This window comes from Dipodomys merriami, unplaced genomic scaffold, assembly GCF_024711535.1.
Source record: "Dipodomys merriami isolate MVZ:Mamm:240054 unplaced genomic scaffold, mDipMer1.0.p SCAF_19, whole genome shotgun sequence".
Taxonomy (NCBI): Eukaryota; Metazoa; Chordata; class Mammalia; order Rodentia; family Heteromyidae; genus Dipodomys; species Dipodomys merriami.
This window is the reverse complement of record NW_027203270.1, coordinates 17,414,961-17,431,225: the sequence shown is the minus strand read 5'-3', so window position 1 is coordinate 17,431,225 and position 16,265 is coordinate 17,414,961. Positions and strand designations below refer to the sequence as shown.

Below are 16,265 nucleotides of genomic sequence, written 5' to 3'. Positions count from 1 at the left end.
CTTTTATTTGTTTAAGTAATCTTTCCCAGAAATGATGCTGCAGGGACTCGTTACTTATAGAGTGTAGGCATTATTTTCTAATTTTTATTTATTGTTGGCTTGTTTTATTTTTTTGTTGGTAATGGGGCTTGAACTCTGGGCCTGGGTGCTGTCCCTGAGCTTTTCAGTTCAAGGTGAATGCTCTACCACTTGATGCACACACAGCACCACTTCTGGTTTTCTGGTGGTTAATTGGAGATAAAAATCTCACAGACCTTCCAGCCTGGGCTGGCTTTGAACCATGATCCTCAGATCTCAGCCTCCTGAGTAGCTAGAATTTACAGGTGTGAGCCAGTAGCCCCTGGCTTGCCTGTTTTATTAACACATCTTGGCCCCAGGTTTTCTGTTATCTAAGAGGACTGGAGTGGTTTATCTCCATGGTTCAGTTTCATGCAAGAAACCTGTATAAGATTCTCTCCACAGAAAAGGTGTGGGAGGTAGGTGTGCCAAATTCTCTTCTCAGAGCACTGCCATCTAAGGAGGAGGCAACTGTGTGAAAGGTCGTGGTGAAGAGGTGAGGGAAAAAGGCTGAATAGGAACCAGAAAAGCAAACAGCCAGCCATTGGCCTCCATAGACCCAGGTTTCCCCCTATTTTAATTTTTTGGTGCTAGTACTGGGGCTTGAAGTCAGAGCCTGGACATTGTTCCTGAGCTTTTTTGCTCAAGGCTAGTCCTCTACCATTTGAGCTAAAGCTCCACTTCCCGGATTTTTTGGTGATTAATTGGCCCAGGCTGGCTTCAAACTGTAATCCTCAGATTTCAGCCTCCTGAACAGCTAGGATTATAGGTGTGAGCCACTGGTTCCTGTCTCCTCTACCTTTTTTTTTTTTTTTTTTTGGTCGGTCGTGGGGCTTGAACTCTGGGCCTGAGCGCTGTCCCTCAGCTCTTCAGTTCAAGGCAGGCGCTCTACCACTTGAGCTACAGCGCCACTTCCGGTTTTCTGGTGGTTTTATTGGAGATAGGAGTCTCACGGTCTCTCCTGCCCGGGCTGGCTTTGAACCGCGATCCTCAGATCTCAGCCTTCTGAGTAGCTAGGATTACAGGCGTGAGCCACCAGCGCCAGGCTCTCCTCTACCTTTTACTAAAATATTTATCATTGCAGATAGGTTTCCTATAGCATTCTTAAAGTATCATTTCCTATTCTTGAATATTCTCAGCACATTTAATGTAAATATGGAGTTATGGGTTTGGTAATCTGCCAGGACAAAGGTAGGATATTGACTCTGAGTTGTCAGTTCTGAGTCTTTTTGCTGACCATTGTTATATATTTCAAATAGCATCTTTTTAGTTAGCCTAGGCTGGCATTTGAACTTGTGGTCTTCCTGCCCTTTGAGTCCTGAGTGCTAGACTTGCCAGGTATGCTACCATACCCAGCTTCCAACTTCATTTTAAAAAGCATATTAGCCAGGTGCCAGTGGCTCATGGAAATAATCTTAGTCACTCAGAAAATTGAGATCTGAGAATCTAGATTCAGAGCCAACCTGGGCAGACAAATCTGCAATATACTTATTTCCAATTAACTACCAGAAAACTGGAAGTGCCAAATGTGGCTCAAATTGTAGAGCTCCAGCCTTGAGTTAAAAAGCCAGGTGAGGGGCTGGGAAGGTGGCTCAGTGGTAGAGTGCTTGCCTTGCATGCCTGAGGCCCTGGGTTCAATTCCTCAGCACCACATAAGCAAAAAGGAAAAAAAAAAAACCAGAAGTGGCACTGTGGCTCAAGTGGTAGAGTGCTAGCCTTGAGCTGAAGAGCTGAGGGACAGCGCCCAGGCCCAGAGTTCAGGCCCCACGACCGGACCCCCCCCCCAAAAAAAAAAAAAAAAAAAAAGCCAGGTGAAAGCACAAGGCCTAGAGTTTGAGCCCTAGTACCAGTAGGAAAATAACAATCAAAAAAAGAAATCAGGGGCTGGGAAGGTGGCTCAGTGATAAGAGTGTTTGACTGACATGTATGAAGCCCTGGGTTTGATTCCTCAGTACCACATACACAGAAATAGCCAGAAGTGGAGCTGTGGCTCAAGTGGTAGAGCGCTAGCCATGAGCAAAAGAAGATCAAGGACAGTATCCAGGCCCTGAGTTCAAGCCCCAGGACTGGCAAAACAAAAAACAGGCCCAGAGTTTAAGCACTCAGTATTGACACAAAAACAGCATAAATCAATCAGTCAGTGGTACAGTGCCTATAGTTCTAGCTATTCAGCAGGCTGAGATTTGAGAACCATGATTTAAAGCTTGCCCAGGAAGGAAAGTCTATGAGATTCTTTTTTTTTTTTTTTTTTTTTGGTCAGTTGTGGGGCCTGAACTCGGCCTGGGCGCTGTCCCTTAGTTCTTCAGCTCAAGGACAGCACTCTACCACATGAGCCACGGTGCCACTTCCAGCCTTTTCTGCTTATGTGGTGCTGAGGAATTAAACCCAGGGCCTCATGCATCCAAGGCAAGCACTCTACCACTGAGCCACCTACCCAGCCCCTCTTTGAGACTTTTACCTCCAGTTAATCAGCAAAAAGCCAGAAATAGCTAGGTGCTGGTGGCTCATGTCTGTAATCTTAGCTGCTCAGGAGGCTGAGATCTGAGGATCGCTGTTCAAAACTACCCTTGGGAGGAAAAGCCATGAGACTTTTACCTTCAATTAACCACCAGAAAATGGCAAGTGGAGCTGTGGCTCAAAGTGGTAGAGCACTAGCCTTTTTTTTTTTTTTTTTTTTTTGTCGGTTGTGGGGTTTTGTTATGCTTCTGTTCCTGCTGCAAATCTCCCTGAGTCTGCCTATTGTAAAGTTTAATGCTGAACTTCCTCCTTTCTCCCACTTCCAGTGGACCTCTGTGAACAGGTTCCTGGGTATTTTAGTAGAAGGAAAAAGCAATCAAATAGCCAGGTTTGCTAAATGCTTAAAATAGCATTGGCTGGCCATCTTGTAGTTCTTGTTGCACGGTAATCAAGCGTTTGTTTACTAGTCGTGCTCTTCCCTGTCACAGTCCCAAAACCCTGTAACAGCAGAGTCTAGGGTTTGTTTATTCACAATGTGGCCCTGGCTTCACATCCTCAATGGGTACTCAATATTTGTTGGCTGATGGCAAAAAGAAAGAAATATAAATATATAATTATATATTATATAATGTATATTTATTTATTTTTGGTCAGTCATGGGGCCTGAACTCTGGTCCTGGGTGCTGTCCCTCAGCTCTTCAGCTCAAGGCTAGCACTCTACCACTTGAGCATCAGCCCCACTTCGGGCTTTTTCTGCTTATGTGGTGCTGAAGAGTCGAACCCAGGGCCTCATGCATCCAAGGCAAGCACTCTAGCACTGAGCCACCTTCCCAGCCCTATAATGTTTAAATGAATGGGATCTATTTGAAACAAATACTGACTCAGAATTACATTCATCAACTAGAACTTCCTACAGGTCTTCCCCTGCTGGCTTAACTTTTGCCCTTACTTGCAGTGTTCAGGTTTTATTTATTTATTTAGTCCAGTTGTTGGGCCTGAACTCTGAGCCTGGGTGCTGTCCTTCAGCTCTTCAGCTCAAGGCTAGCGCTCTACCCCTTGAGCCCAGCACCACTTCCGATTTTTTTCTTTTTGCTTATGTGGTGCTGAGGAATCGAACCCAGGGCCTCAGGCATGCAAGGCAAGCACTCTACCAGTGAGCCACCCTCCGAGCCCTTCAGGTTATATTTAAAATGGACATTTTATTTGTCTTTGTTGCTTATCTCCTGTTATTTCATGTCTACTCCTTTATTTATTGTGAGAATACCGTACAGAGGGGTTACAATTACATGGGCAAGATAACGAGTACATTTCTTATCAAGCATTGTTGCCTCCTGTTTGTTTCCCCTTCCCAGCCCTTCCCATGCTCCCCCCTCCCCCCTCCCCCCCAGACTCCCCCCCACCCCCAACCAAAGTTGTTTTTTTTTTTGTTTTTTTGTTTTTTTTTTGTCGGTCGTGGGGCTTGAACTCTGGGCCTGGGCGCTGTCCCTCAGCTCTTCAGCTCAAGGCGAGCGCTCTACCACTTGAGCTACAGCGCCACTTCCGGTTTTTTCTGGTGGTTTATTGGAGATAGGAGTCTCACGGTCTCTCCTGCCCGGGCTGGCTTTGAACCGTGATCCTCAGATCTCAGCCTCCTGAGTAGCTAGGATTACAGGCGTGAGCCACCAGCGCCCGGCCCCAACCAAAGTTGTAAAGTTCCTTTTTCGACATAACAACTTGTGTATTTCATTGTTGCAGTAGGTCCACCTGTATCCCTAATTAAATGATGTGTTTTTTCCCTTCCACAAATTATACCAATATACTCATTTATTTTGTTTTTGCCCTGGAGTCTGGAATAGCTGGTACATGGTAGGTACTAAGTAAATATTGAACAAGTATGTGCTATGGCCACTCTATTGTGTAATTGTGTTTAGTCTCGAGTGCAGGTGTCATAAGTTGCTATATTTCATTCTTGGGGTTTTTTTTTTGTTTTGTTTTGTTTTTGGTCATGGGGATTGAACTCTGGGCCTGGGCGCTGTCCCTCAGCTCTTCAGCTCAAGGCTAGCACTCTACCACTGGAGCCACAGTGCCACTTCTGGCTTTTTTTTTCTGCTTACGTGGTGCTGAGGAATTGAACCCAGGGCCTCATGCATGCAAGGCAAGCACTGTACCTCTGAGTCACCTTCCCAGCCCATTGTTCCTGTTTTTGAAACCCATCCTTGCACCCAGTTACTGTTGCTCTAGTTTAGGTTCTGGCCACTTCTTTATTTTTGGTTGGTCGTGGGGCCTGAACTCTGGGTCTGGGCACTGTCCCTCAGCTCTTCAGTGCTCTACTTGAGCCACGTGCCACTTCCAGCATTTTCTGCTTATGTGGTACTGAGGAATCCAACTCAGGGCTTCATGCATACAAGGCAAGCACTCTAACACTGAGCCACTTTCCTAGCTCTGACCACTTCTTTTAAGCATGGTTTACATTGGCACATTGTCTGTCTTGTTGCTGATGTTGTCTAATTTTTTTAATTTTTATTTTTTTGTCGGTCATGGGGCTTGAACGCTGTCCCTGCACTCTTCAGCTTAAGGCAAGCACTCTACCGCTCGAGTCACAGCGCCACTTCCAGTTTTCTAGTGGTTTATTGGAGATAAGAGTCTTACGGACTTTCCTGCCCGGGCTGGCTTTGAACCAAGATCCTCAGATCTCAGCCTCCTGAGTAGCTAGGATTGCAGGCGTGAGCCACCCGTACCCGGCAAATTTTTTAAGGTAACCAATCTAAGGTCCAAGAGTCAGAAACCAGCAGGGCTTTGGGCCAGTAGAGTGTTATTGAGCCAGCATAGTAGTTGGATTTTTTTTTTTTTTGTCATGGGGCTTGAACTCTGGGCTTGGGGGCTGTCCCTCAGCATTTCAGCTCAAGGCTAGTGTTCTACTACTTGAATTACAGCACCACTTCTGGTTTTCTGAGTGTTTTATTGGAGATAAGAGTCTCATAGACTGTTCCTGCCAGGATGGTTTTGAACCGTGAACTTCAGATCTCAGCCTTCTGAGTAGCTAGGATTACAGGTGTGAGCCACCAGTGCCCAGCAGTAGTTGGAATTGTTTTGTCCCAGTGAAGTTTTCAAACAAATCTTGCAGCTTAGAGTGGTTGTTTTTCTTTTTGCCAGTCCTAGGACTTGAACTCAGGGCCTGGGCACTGTCCCTGAGCTTCATGTACTCAAGGCTAGCACTCTACCACTTTAGCCACAGTACCACTTCCAGTTTTTTCTATTTATGTGGTACTGAGGAATCGAACCCAGGGCTTCATGCATGCTAGGCAACAACTTTACCACTAGGCCACATTCCCAGCCCCTAGACTGGTTATTTGATAATGATGATTTCTTTCATCACAATTTTTTTTGCGGGGGGGTCGGTCGTGGGGCCTGAACTCTGAGGCCTGGATGCTGTCCCTCAGTTTTTCAGCTCAAGGCTAGCACTCTACCACTTGAGCCACAGTGCCACTTCTGGCTTTTTCTACTTATGTGGTGCTGAGGACCCTGCCCCTCTCATCACAATTATTATCATTTGTGTTTGTGTTTCCTTGTTTGTTGTTAGTCTCGTCAAGGCTCTGAATGCCCCTGAGGCCAAGCAGCAATCAGGAAGCATGTCTTGTTCACTGCCTTACAGGGATCCTACCCTGGGACACTGTGAACAAGTGCGTGCCCTCCTGGACCAAGTTATAGAGTTGGTGTGTGTGTGTGTATATGTGTATGTATGGTTGGGGTTTGAACTCAAGGCCTTGTGCAGACACTGTACTACTTGATCCACATCTCTAGACTGTTTTGCTTAGGTAAATTTTTTTTTTACTTTATTGTTGTTATAAATATGATGTACAGAGGGATTACAGTTACATAAGTCAGGTAATAGGTACATTTCCTTTCATACAGGATCATCCTTCCCTCATTCCCAGTCCTTCCCTCCTGTCTCCACCTGCAAGTTGTATAGTTCACTTTCAACACAGTGTCTAGTGAGCATGCTTAGGTAATTTTTGAGATTAGGTCTTATGTTTATGCCTGAGACAACTTGATCTGTGATCCTCCTATTTATGTTTCCTGTGTAATGAGAATGACAGGTGTATACTACCATATCAGGTTCTTATTTGGTTGAGTGGGGCTCTTTGCTGGCCTGGGCTGCCCTCAAACTGCAGTCCTCCCAATATCTACCTCCCTAGTAGTTAGGATTATAGGCATCAGTCACTGTGCTAGGTTTAGAATTTGTGTTCCTACCATACTTATACATGAAGAACTCTGAAAGTCTCCAGGTTGTCTGCTCAGAATTCTTCTAAAATCCTGTGGGAGTTTACTTTTTTAGTTGAGACCAGTTAGTAGCATGAATTCAGGATATTCACATTAAGGGTGCTTTCCCATGTGATTCCTCATTGACATGGACAGTTAGTCATGGGTAGAGGATCATTTGCCTATATTCCACATGGAGCAAATACATACCAGCGGCCTTAAATGCAGCTCACCAGTGTTGATCGGGTCCTTTTTCTTTTTCATCCCTCTGTTCAGAGAGGTCTGGGCTGCTTGTGTGTTTTCCAGATTGTTTCAGCATCTTCAATAGCATGAAATTCACATTGTGCCCAAGGCTAGCACTCTACCATTTGACTCGTCTTCTTTTTTTTTTTTTTTTTTGTCGGTCGTGGGGCTTGAACTCTGGGCCTGGGCGCTGTCCCTCAGCTCTTCAGCTCAAGGTGAGCACTCTACCACTTGAGCTACAGCGCCACTTCCGGTTTTCTGGTGGTTTATTAGAGATAGGAGTCTCACGGTCTCTCCTGCCTGGGCTGGCTTTGAACCGAGATCCTCAGATCTCAGACTCCTGAGTAGCTAGGATTACAGGCGTGAGCCACCAGCGCCCGGCTACCATTTGACTCTTCACCACTTCCAGCCTTTTCTGAGTAGTTTATTGGAGATAAGAGTCACAAATTTTCCTGCCCAGGCTTGCTTTGAACTGTGATCATCAGATCTCAGCCTCCTGAGTAGCTAGGATTACGGATGCACCAGTGCCTGTCTCTAAATTCACTTTAAAAAGCACATTTGAAACCCATGTTTTCATAGTAGAGTGTGCAGTTCTGACAGCTGATACTTTGGACTAAAGCAACGAGGAGCTCATTGAGTACTCTGCCTCCTCATGGACACCATGCTTCCAGGAGGCCATTTGGCAGGGCTGAGGCTAAGCCCCCTCCTCCCTCCTTCTCCGACAGAGGTTGTTGGAAAGCACAGGCTTCGTGTTTTACTGTAGAGCAGAGCTTGCCTCATGTGAAAGTAATCTCGAGCCTTCCTTCCAGGGTTTTTTTTTTTTTGTTTTTTGTTTTTTTGTTTTTGTTTTTGCCAGTCCTGGGGCTTGAACTCTAAGCCTGGGCATTGTTCCTGAACTTCTTTTGCTCAAGGTGAGTGCTCTACCACTTGAGCCACAGTGCCACTTCTGGCTTTTTTGAGTAGTTTGTTGGCGATAAGAGTCTCACTGAAGCTGAGCTCTGGTTGCTTACGCCTATAATACTAGCTACTCAGGAGTCTGAGATCTGAGGATCAAGGTTCAAAGCCAGCCTGGGCAGGAATGTCCATGAGCTTCCTATCTCCAATTAACCACCAGAAAAGTGGAAGTGGCACTGTGGCTCAAGTGGTAGAGCACTTGCCTTGAGCTGAAGAGCTAAGGGACAGCGCCCAGGCCCTGAGTTCAAGCCCCATGACTGATTAAAAAAAAAAAAGTCTCACTGAGTTTCCTGCCTGGGCTGGCTTTGAACCATGATCCTCAGATCTCAGCCTCCTGAGTAGCTAGGATTACAGGCATGAGCCACCGGTGACCAGCTTTCCAGGGTGTTACCTGACACCAACTGCATTCTTTAAACTAGGGGTCCTCAGGCTGGCATCCCCAAATACACTCCATAACACATTGTTACAGCATTCCACAGTGGTCCTGCTGAAGGTTTCTTCTGGCCCCTAACGCCAGTCACTCTGCCATGGGAAGATGCTAACACTAGAACAGCTAGAGGCAAAGTAGCTGCCTCTGAGGCAGGTGATTATTTTTTCCAGTCAAAGACAACATTGACTGTTGCATCTCAGACACTTGAGACTAGAGAAAAGCATCTTTATTCTTTTGCTTTCTGAAAATAGCTATGAATTTTCAGAGAGCTGTTCAGATATGACTTGTAACTTACGTCACTCTACATAGAGTTGGATAATCTGGTTGGAACAGATTATCTATGCAATAGAAGAGGAAGCAGAGGCTGGGGAACAGAACTTCACCAGAACATGACCACACCAGTGCTTTCTGTTCCTAAGCCACTCCTTGCCTGGAGATTTCAACATCCTGGCTTCCATTTGGAACCCTCTCTGCCCTTTAGCCTGATTCTCTCCAGTTTTAAACTGAAGGGTTCTTAGATCCCCTTCCTTTGATTCTCAGAAAAAGTTGTTTTAATTTATGTGTGTAGTTTTCTGAGTAGCCATCAACTACTTACTTTTCTTGGTGATTTTTTTTTTTTTTTTAACACGTCTTGGGTCTTAAACTCAGGGCCTGGACGCTCCCCCCCCCCCCCCCCCCCCCGCCAAGGCTAGTGCTCTACCACTTGAGTCACAGCTCTACTCCTGGCCTTTTGGTGGTTAATTGGAGATAAGAATATCACAGACTTACCTAGGATCACAGGTGTGAACCACTGGTGCCTGGCTGATTTGTTGTTTTTCATTGCTTGAGAGAAGGAAGGAGTCTTAGGAACATTGTATCTGTGCATCACAAAGGAGAATTTTGACTGAAGTATGAATGGAGTAGATGTCATAAAGGGTGACATTTCTGTTCAGATTTCACTTGGGGGTGATAATTCATTACTAAGCTGAGATTCTGGAAGGCCTTGAAAAGAACCTCTTGAAGGAAAATATGGAAGGAACTAAGATTGCGGATCTGTGAATCTCTGGCTACTGGGGCCTTGAACCACCCTTGAAGGGACTTTGCTTCCTATATACTCTTGTAATGTATATCTCAACCTCATTAATATATGAGATAGAAGTAGAGAGCTGTGCTGTGTGACCTCTGAGCTCTCTTGCTTCTTTGTGCCAATTTATGTGGCTCAATAGTGCAAGTCCATATCTCCAGTCCCTCCCCCGCAGTGAAGAACATGCATCTCTCGTGCAAGCGGTATGTTCTTACTTCCTGATATGTGATCTGTGGTTTCTAGTAAGGAGGTCTTCTCCCCCCTTCTCTGTCTCTCTGTCTCTCTCTTTCTCTGTCTCTGTCTCTCTCTTTCTCTCTCTGTGTACAGGTCTTGGGGCTTGAATTCAGTGCCTGGGTACTGTCCCTGAGCTGCTTCAAGGCTAGTGCACTCCTTGTCTCTGTCTTGCTGCCCACTATGGTGCAAAAAGTCCAGGTAGACTGGACTGGCCCTTCATCCAATTATCTCCAAATGCTAGAAATCACAAACAAGATACTTCTCATTCCTTTCCATGCTGTCACTCTTACCATCCAGGTCCATGATCTGGTCATAAACTGAAACCCAGAGTTAAGTATTTTGGTATGAAATGCATAATTTATATGTGTATTAGTTTTTCTTACAAGCCATTTTCAAAGAAAATAGGCCTCGCTTAGATTTTTGCTATATGTAGAAAATGTCTAGAGTTTCCAGCTAGAAATGTAGCCACAAGGGCAATTTCTTTTTTTTTTTTTTTTTCTTCTTTTGTCGGTAGTGGGGCCTGAACTCTGGGCCTGGGTGCTGTCCCTCTTCAGCTCAAGGCTAGCCATAGCGCCACTTCCTGCTTTTTCTGCTTATGTGGTACTGAGGAATTGAACCTAGGGTCTCATGCATGCAAGGCAAACACTCTACCACTGAGCCACCTTCCCAGCCCCACAAGGGCAATTTCTTTATTTATTTTACTTTATAGTAGTCTCCCTTGCTGGAGGAGTCCTGGATGCCATAGCGAGGCAGTAGAGCTGCCTCATCTGCGTCTTTGGACACCTTGGTGCATCTGTTTCTGAGAGCAGTAGCCTACCAGTCCATTATTTTGGCCACATACACTGCTGAGGGGAAAAGTTGGGAAGTTCAAGAACTTAAAAAACTTTTCAGCTCCATGTAGTCAGGAACATGATGCTGAAATTGACACCTGATTCTTAAGTAAATGGCTGGCTGTGAGTGTGATTCCTACCATCACTCTGGGTTGGGTGGGAGGATTGGTGCTGCTATTTCCCATGCTGTGCAACTGGTTCTCCTACCAGTTTCCAGACTGAACGCTGCTGTGCACTCTCCTCACAGATTGGGGCTGCAGGCTGAGAATGGATTCCATTAACCCTGTCCCATGCCTACCCCAGGCAACATGGTTCTCAGGGCCTGGGGATGGAGACTGGCCTGTAGTATTAGGTCAGTGGCTCAAGGAATCCCAAAAAACTACAAGGTGTGTAGTTTTCTCTCTTTGCTTCATGTGCTGGCATGATTTAAGTTGCATGAAAAATGGAATTTATTGAGAGTATGATGGTATCTTTTACTGGGAGTCTTGCTGAACCTGTTTGCTTTTATCCTGCTTTTCTCTGGGTGTGGTACAGTTTGGAGACAGCTAAGTGTCTATGTTCTTTCTGTTTTGCTGGCCTTGGTGACATTTTCTAACACAAAAATTAAGACATGGGATAACTGACTTCTAACATTGGGTTTTCCTGTTTATTAATGAAACTAAAGTTTTATGATTGATTTTTATAACAAGGTCCTTTTTTTTTGTCGGTCATGGGGCTTGAGCTCTGGGCTTGGGCGCTGTCCCTCAGGTCTTCAGCTCAAGGCGAGCACTCTACCACTTGAGCCACAGTGCCACTTGCGGTTTTCTGGTGGTTTATTGGAGATAAGAGTCTCATGGACTTGCCTTGCCCGGGCTGGCTTTGAACCGCAATCCTCAGATCTCAGCCTCCTCAGTAGCTAGGATTACAAGAGTGAGCCGCCGGTGCCCGGCTGAGGTCCTATTTTTTAGTGAGTTTCTTTTTTCTTTCTTTCTTTTTTTTTTTTTGGTCGGTCGTAGGGGCTTTAACTCTGGGGCCTGGACACTGTCCCTCAGGTCTTCAGCTCAAGGCAAGCGCTCTACCACTTGAACCACAGCGCCACTTCCTGTTTTCAAGTGGTTTATTGAAGATAAGAGTCTTTCCTGCCCACGCTGGCTTTGAACCGAGATCCTCAGATCTCAGCCTCCTGAGTAGCTAGGATTACAGGCGTGAGCCACCGGTGCCGGTAGTGAGTTTCTTTTATTTGGAAACAACCAGTGTTGATAAACCAGGGACTTCCTGAAACCTTGTAAAGCCACTTACAGGGTCAGGATCCTGCCCAACTGTTGGTGCTACTGCCATTGTCACATTCCCTATGACTTAATCTGTGGACACAGATTAATTAATTTTGGAAGCTGGTATTTAGTACTTGACGTTCAACTCCATTTGATAGAATTGGGGCTTAGCTCTAGGTTGTAGGTTTTAAACAGACCAACTGCAGGCTCCCATAGGAGGCCCTAATGGACTTAGGGCATCTCTGGTCCTGGCCCAGATGCTGAGCCCTGCTGTCCTTCCCTGAGCAGTTTCCCCTCCCCCTGTCTTCTTCCTCATCCTGGGAAGTGGCTGGATCCCAGACCATTTGGGGTGGGCCCAGTCTGAATGCCTGGTGTAAGGACCTGGAGTTGTGGTGAGAGAAAACCTTTTTCCAAATAGCCTTGTGGCTGGATTGACATCCCATTATGTAAACATTCTGAACAGTGCTTACCTGGGGGGCCTAATGCAAGCTTTCTGTCATTTGCTGTAATGATCTAATGAAGCAATCTTACTCTTGGCACTGGACCTGTGAAGGATTATGGAACCTGAGTATGACATGGGCACTGAGGCCTGCTCTGATCTTTACCAAGGTTTGGATCTGGACACTTCCCAAGTCCCAGCATTTGATTAAGACTTAGCTTGGCCTGTAGAATGGAACTTGGAACTTACTTCTGACAGCAGGGATAGTGCCAGCAAGACCCAGGTAAAGAGCATGGGGCTTCACATGCCTCTGATCACAGTTCATCCAGCATAAACCTGGAACAGTGTGGGTAAAAAGAAGACATAATCACTTATCAGATGAGAGCTAAGGCTTTTCCAGAAATGGATAAAGTGGTATGGATCAGAAAGTCATTTTTTTTTCTTTTGTGCAAGTACTGGGACTTGAACTAAGGGTCTTGTGCTCTAACTTGGCTTTTTTGCTCAAGTCTAGCACTCTACTACTAAAGTCACACCTCTATTTCTGCTTTCTGGTGGCTAATTGGAGATGAGTCTCATAGACTTTGCTCTCCAGGCTGACTTTGAACCATAATCCTCAGATCTCAGTCTCCTGAATAGCTAGGACTATAGGTGTGAGCCACGGATTAAATTTTTTGATTAAGTGTAGTTTAGTTGAAGTGACAGTTAAAGTTCAAGCAGAATCCTTCTTCAGTGGGGCAGTTTAGCTTAGAACAGCCACCTGGGGCTGGGAAGGTGGCTCAGTGGTAGAGCGCTTGCCTTGCATGCATGAGGCCCTGAGTTCCATTCCTCAGCACCACATAAGCAAAAAAAAAAAAAAAGAACAGCCACCTGATCATGATATGGATGTCTGCTGGTAGTCCTCTCAGTATTCCTGGTTTCTTTTTTTGTTTTTGTTTTTTTGTTTTTTTTTGTGAGTCGTGGGGCTTGAACTCTCGGTCTGGGCACTGTCCCTCAGCTCTTCAGCTCAAGGCTAGCACTCTACCACTTGAGCCACTGCACCACTTCCGGTTTTCTGGTGGTTTATTGGAGATAAGTGTCTCATGGACATTCTTTCCCGGGCTGGCTTTGAACCATGATCCTCAGATCTCAGCCTCCTGAGTAGCTAGGATGACAGGCGTGAGCCACGGATGCCCCGAAATATTCATGGTTTCTTAACATCCGCATAGTTGCTCTCATCTTGGGAAAGATAGAACAAGGTTTGTGTGTGTGTGTGTGTGTGGCACGCGTGCACATGCATGCATGTGCAAGGGGTGGGGGTGGGGGGCAGGGTAGGGTGGGGAGAGGGCTTGAACTCAGGGCCTGGGCACTATCCCTGAGCCTCTTTTCCTCAAGGCTAGCACTCTACCATTTGAGCCACAGCACCACTTCTGGCTTTTCTGTTTACGTGGTACTGAGGAATCAAACCCAGGGCTTCATGCATGTTAGGCAAGCACTCTCCCACTAAGTCATATTCCCAGCCCCAATGTTTTTAATATGTATGTTGTGAGGTGGGGGACATAAGTAGTGGGGTGAAAGCTTTGCACAGTTACTGTTTCATTTCTAGCATCTTCTGCACACACAGCACCACAGTCATAAAGGTGGGCTGTGTGGACCTTTCACAGGCTCTGTCTTTTTTTTTTTTTTTTGTCGGTCGTGGGGCTTGAACTCTGGGCTTGGGCGCTGTACCTCAGCTCTTCAGCTCAAGGCGAGCGCTCTACCACTTGAGCTACAGCGCCACTTCCAGTTTTCTGGTGGTTTATTGGAGATAGGAGTCTCACGGTCTCTCCTGCCCGGGCTGGCTTTGAACTGAGATCCTCAGATCTCAGCCTCCTGAATAGCTAGGATTACAAGCGTGAGCCACCAGCGCCCGGCTCTGTCTTTTTAAGTGGCCTCAGACATTTCTTTCCCAATGAGAGAATACTAGTCCACCATCAGCCACCTTTATCTCCATATCTCTCTTAGCTGGTGCCTTGAGCAGACACTTGTGTAAGTGGCAAAGAGCAGGGGAGGCTGGGAAAGTAAAGAATTAAGAACAGTTGTGGACAATAGGGAGGTGTGTCCTGTGGATTAACAACATACTGTTGCACAAATGGGGGTCTTCTCATTTCATGTAGCCAGCTGTGGCTCACTAGAGAATGCTGATTTAGAAAATGTCAATGGTAGGTTAGGATGCTTACCAACCTCTTGTCCAGAACTGCTCTGTACTCTATTGCATTTCAATAAGATGTTTGTGAGGCCTGTGGTCATATATTTGTGGCCATTCTGATACCATCCAGGGGCTTCTCCACCCAGAAACATCCATCTCCAGTGTCCTCTTGAAAAAGTATAAGAATTGGTGTAATTTCCTTTTTCCTGTTCTTAAAACAAAAACAGAAACAAAACTTAAGTTGTTTTGCAAATATTCAGGGCAGGAAAATAATAAATGGCACAATGTAAGTTCCCCAGAACAGATTTCCCAAGAACAATCAGGTAAGTGCTGGCAAATTCAACTGCCTGTGACACTGGCCAGGTCATTGGGTCCTAAGCTGACTAACACTGTCTGCTTGTTCTCAGGGGTATTGTGGCTTGCCATCAGCCATGTCAGTGCAGAGAAGAAAAAATAAACAAGTGCTAACCTGCTGAACAATGTAGCATGCAGGCCCTGGACACACACGTGCTATGGCTGGGCTTAGAGCTGAGGTCCACAGAGGGAGAGGGATTTGCATGCAACAGTCAGGGCATATTGCTGAGTTCTCCTCCTGTATCACTAGCTGATTTGGTTTTGTTCTTCCAGGAGGAATCTGATGAGGGGGCGGGTCATGGACTGGGTCACCTGTCCATTCATGCTGCCGGTGATGTTTAGCTGCATGGGCATCTACGGCCTCCTCAAGCTTCTGCAGTGGATTCGCATGAAGGCCTACGTGCGGAACTCCGTGGTGGTGATTACAGGCGCTACCTCCGGGCTGGGGAAAGGTGGGTTGTAGGGGATGCCCTGCACGGGGCTGTGCATGTGCGGGGGTGCGGTGGACAGCTAGTTAGGCATGAGGAGATACTGGTGGTATAGGGACTATAAAACATTCAAAAAGAGATGCCGCTGTTCTTGGTCCAGTTGGAAAAGCCCTTATGAAATAGTCAGTCCTCAGTGTCAGTTCCATGTTGAAAGAAGAATGAGGGGCTGGGAAGGTGGCTCAGTGGTTGAGTGCTTGCCTTGCATGCTTAAGGCCTTGGGTTTAATTCTTCAGCACCATATAAGCAGAAAAGGCCAGAAGTGGCATTGTGGCTCAAGTGGTAGAGCACTAGCCTTGAGCTGAAGAACTGAGGGATAGCGCCCAGGCCCAGAGTTCAGGCTCCACAACTGACCAAAAAAAAAAAAGAAGAAGAAGAAGAATGAGATATGAAAGCTCTTAATTTTCAGATATGGACAACTAGCTTAACGTGTTTTTAACCTCTTTGAGGACCAAATGAGGGATGCTTTTCTCTGGATTAAGCAGTACCCCTACCCCTTCCTGGGGCCTCTGCACATGGCCTGGATGCTTGCTGTCCCCATGCCTTCCCCCTCCTAGGGCTTGACAGGGGATAGGATTATTGGGGTCTCAGCTGCTCTTTAACCAGTCTTTAATTCTGTTCCCCCTCAGTGACACTTTGAGCTTTGAAGCCCAGGATGGTGTGCCGGAGATACAGTGGCATCCATCAAGTTCTGACTCCCTTTTTTTCCTAGACGCTTACACAAATAAGTTGCATTGGCTGGCAGTCTAAATGCAGGACTAATGCAGACACATGGTATGGAGCCCCTATCCTGTTTCCATCAGGCTACACCCACCACACTGCTGCGCACTTTCAGGAAGAGGAAGACAAGCTTCCAGAACCTAACTTTCTGCTTCTACATATTGGTTGGTGGAAGCATGGCTAGCACCCCATTCTAAGCATCTGCTCAGAGTGAGGCTCTGGGCCAAGTGCTAAACCCACAGAAGACACTTCGACAGGTCCCTTTCCTTGGTGAGGTTACAGTCTCCTGGCAAAAGGCCAGGTCTATCTCTATATAAGGCCACTTCAGTTGTGGATGTTCTCAAGC

General features: G+C 46.2%; 1 protein-coding gene across 6 annotated transcripts in view; it reads left to right on the top strand.

Annotated features, from left to right (window-relative positions):
• Positions 1–16,265, top strand: part of Dhrs7b (dehydrogenase/reductase 7B) — a 42,378-nt gene that overhangs the window by 11,367 nt on the left and 14,746 nt on the right. For 4 of the 6 annotated variants that reach the window (XM_070027530.1, XM_070027532.1, XM_070027534.1 and 1 more), the window contains one exon: positions 14,988–15,166. In XM_070027530.1, the coding sequence (XP_069883631.1) occupies positions 14,988–15,166 (179 nt within the window). Of the gene's footprint in view, positions 1–9,327; positions 9,647–10,754; positions 10,894–14,987; positions 15,167–16,265 lie in introns of those variants that run through there. The other 2 variants (XM_070027529.1, XM_070027531.1) reach the window with 2 other exon arrangements.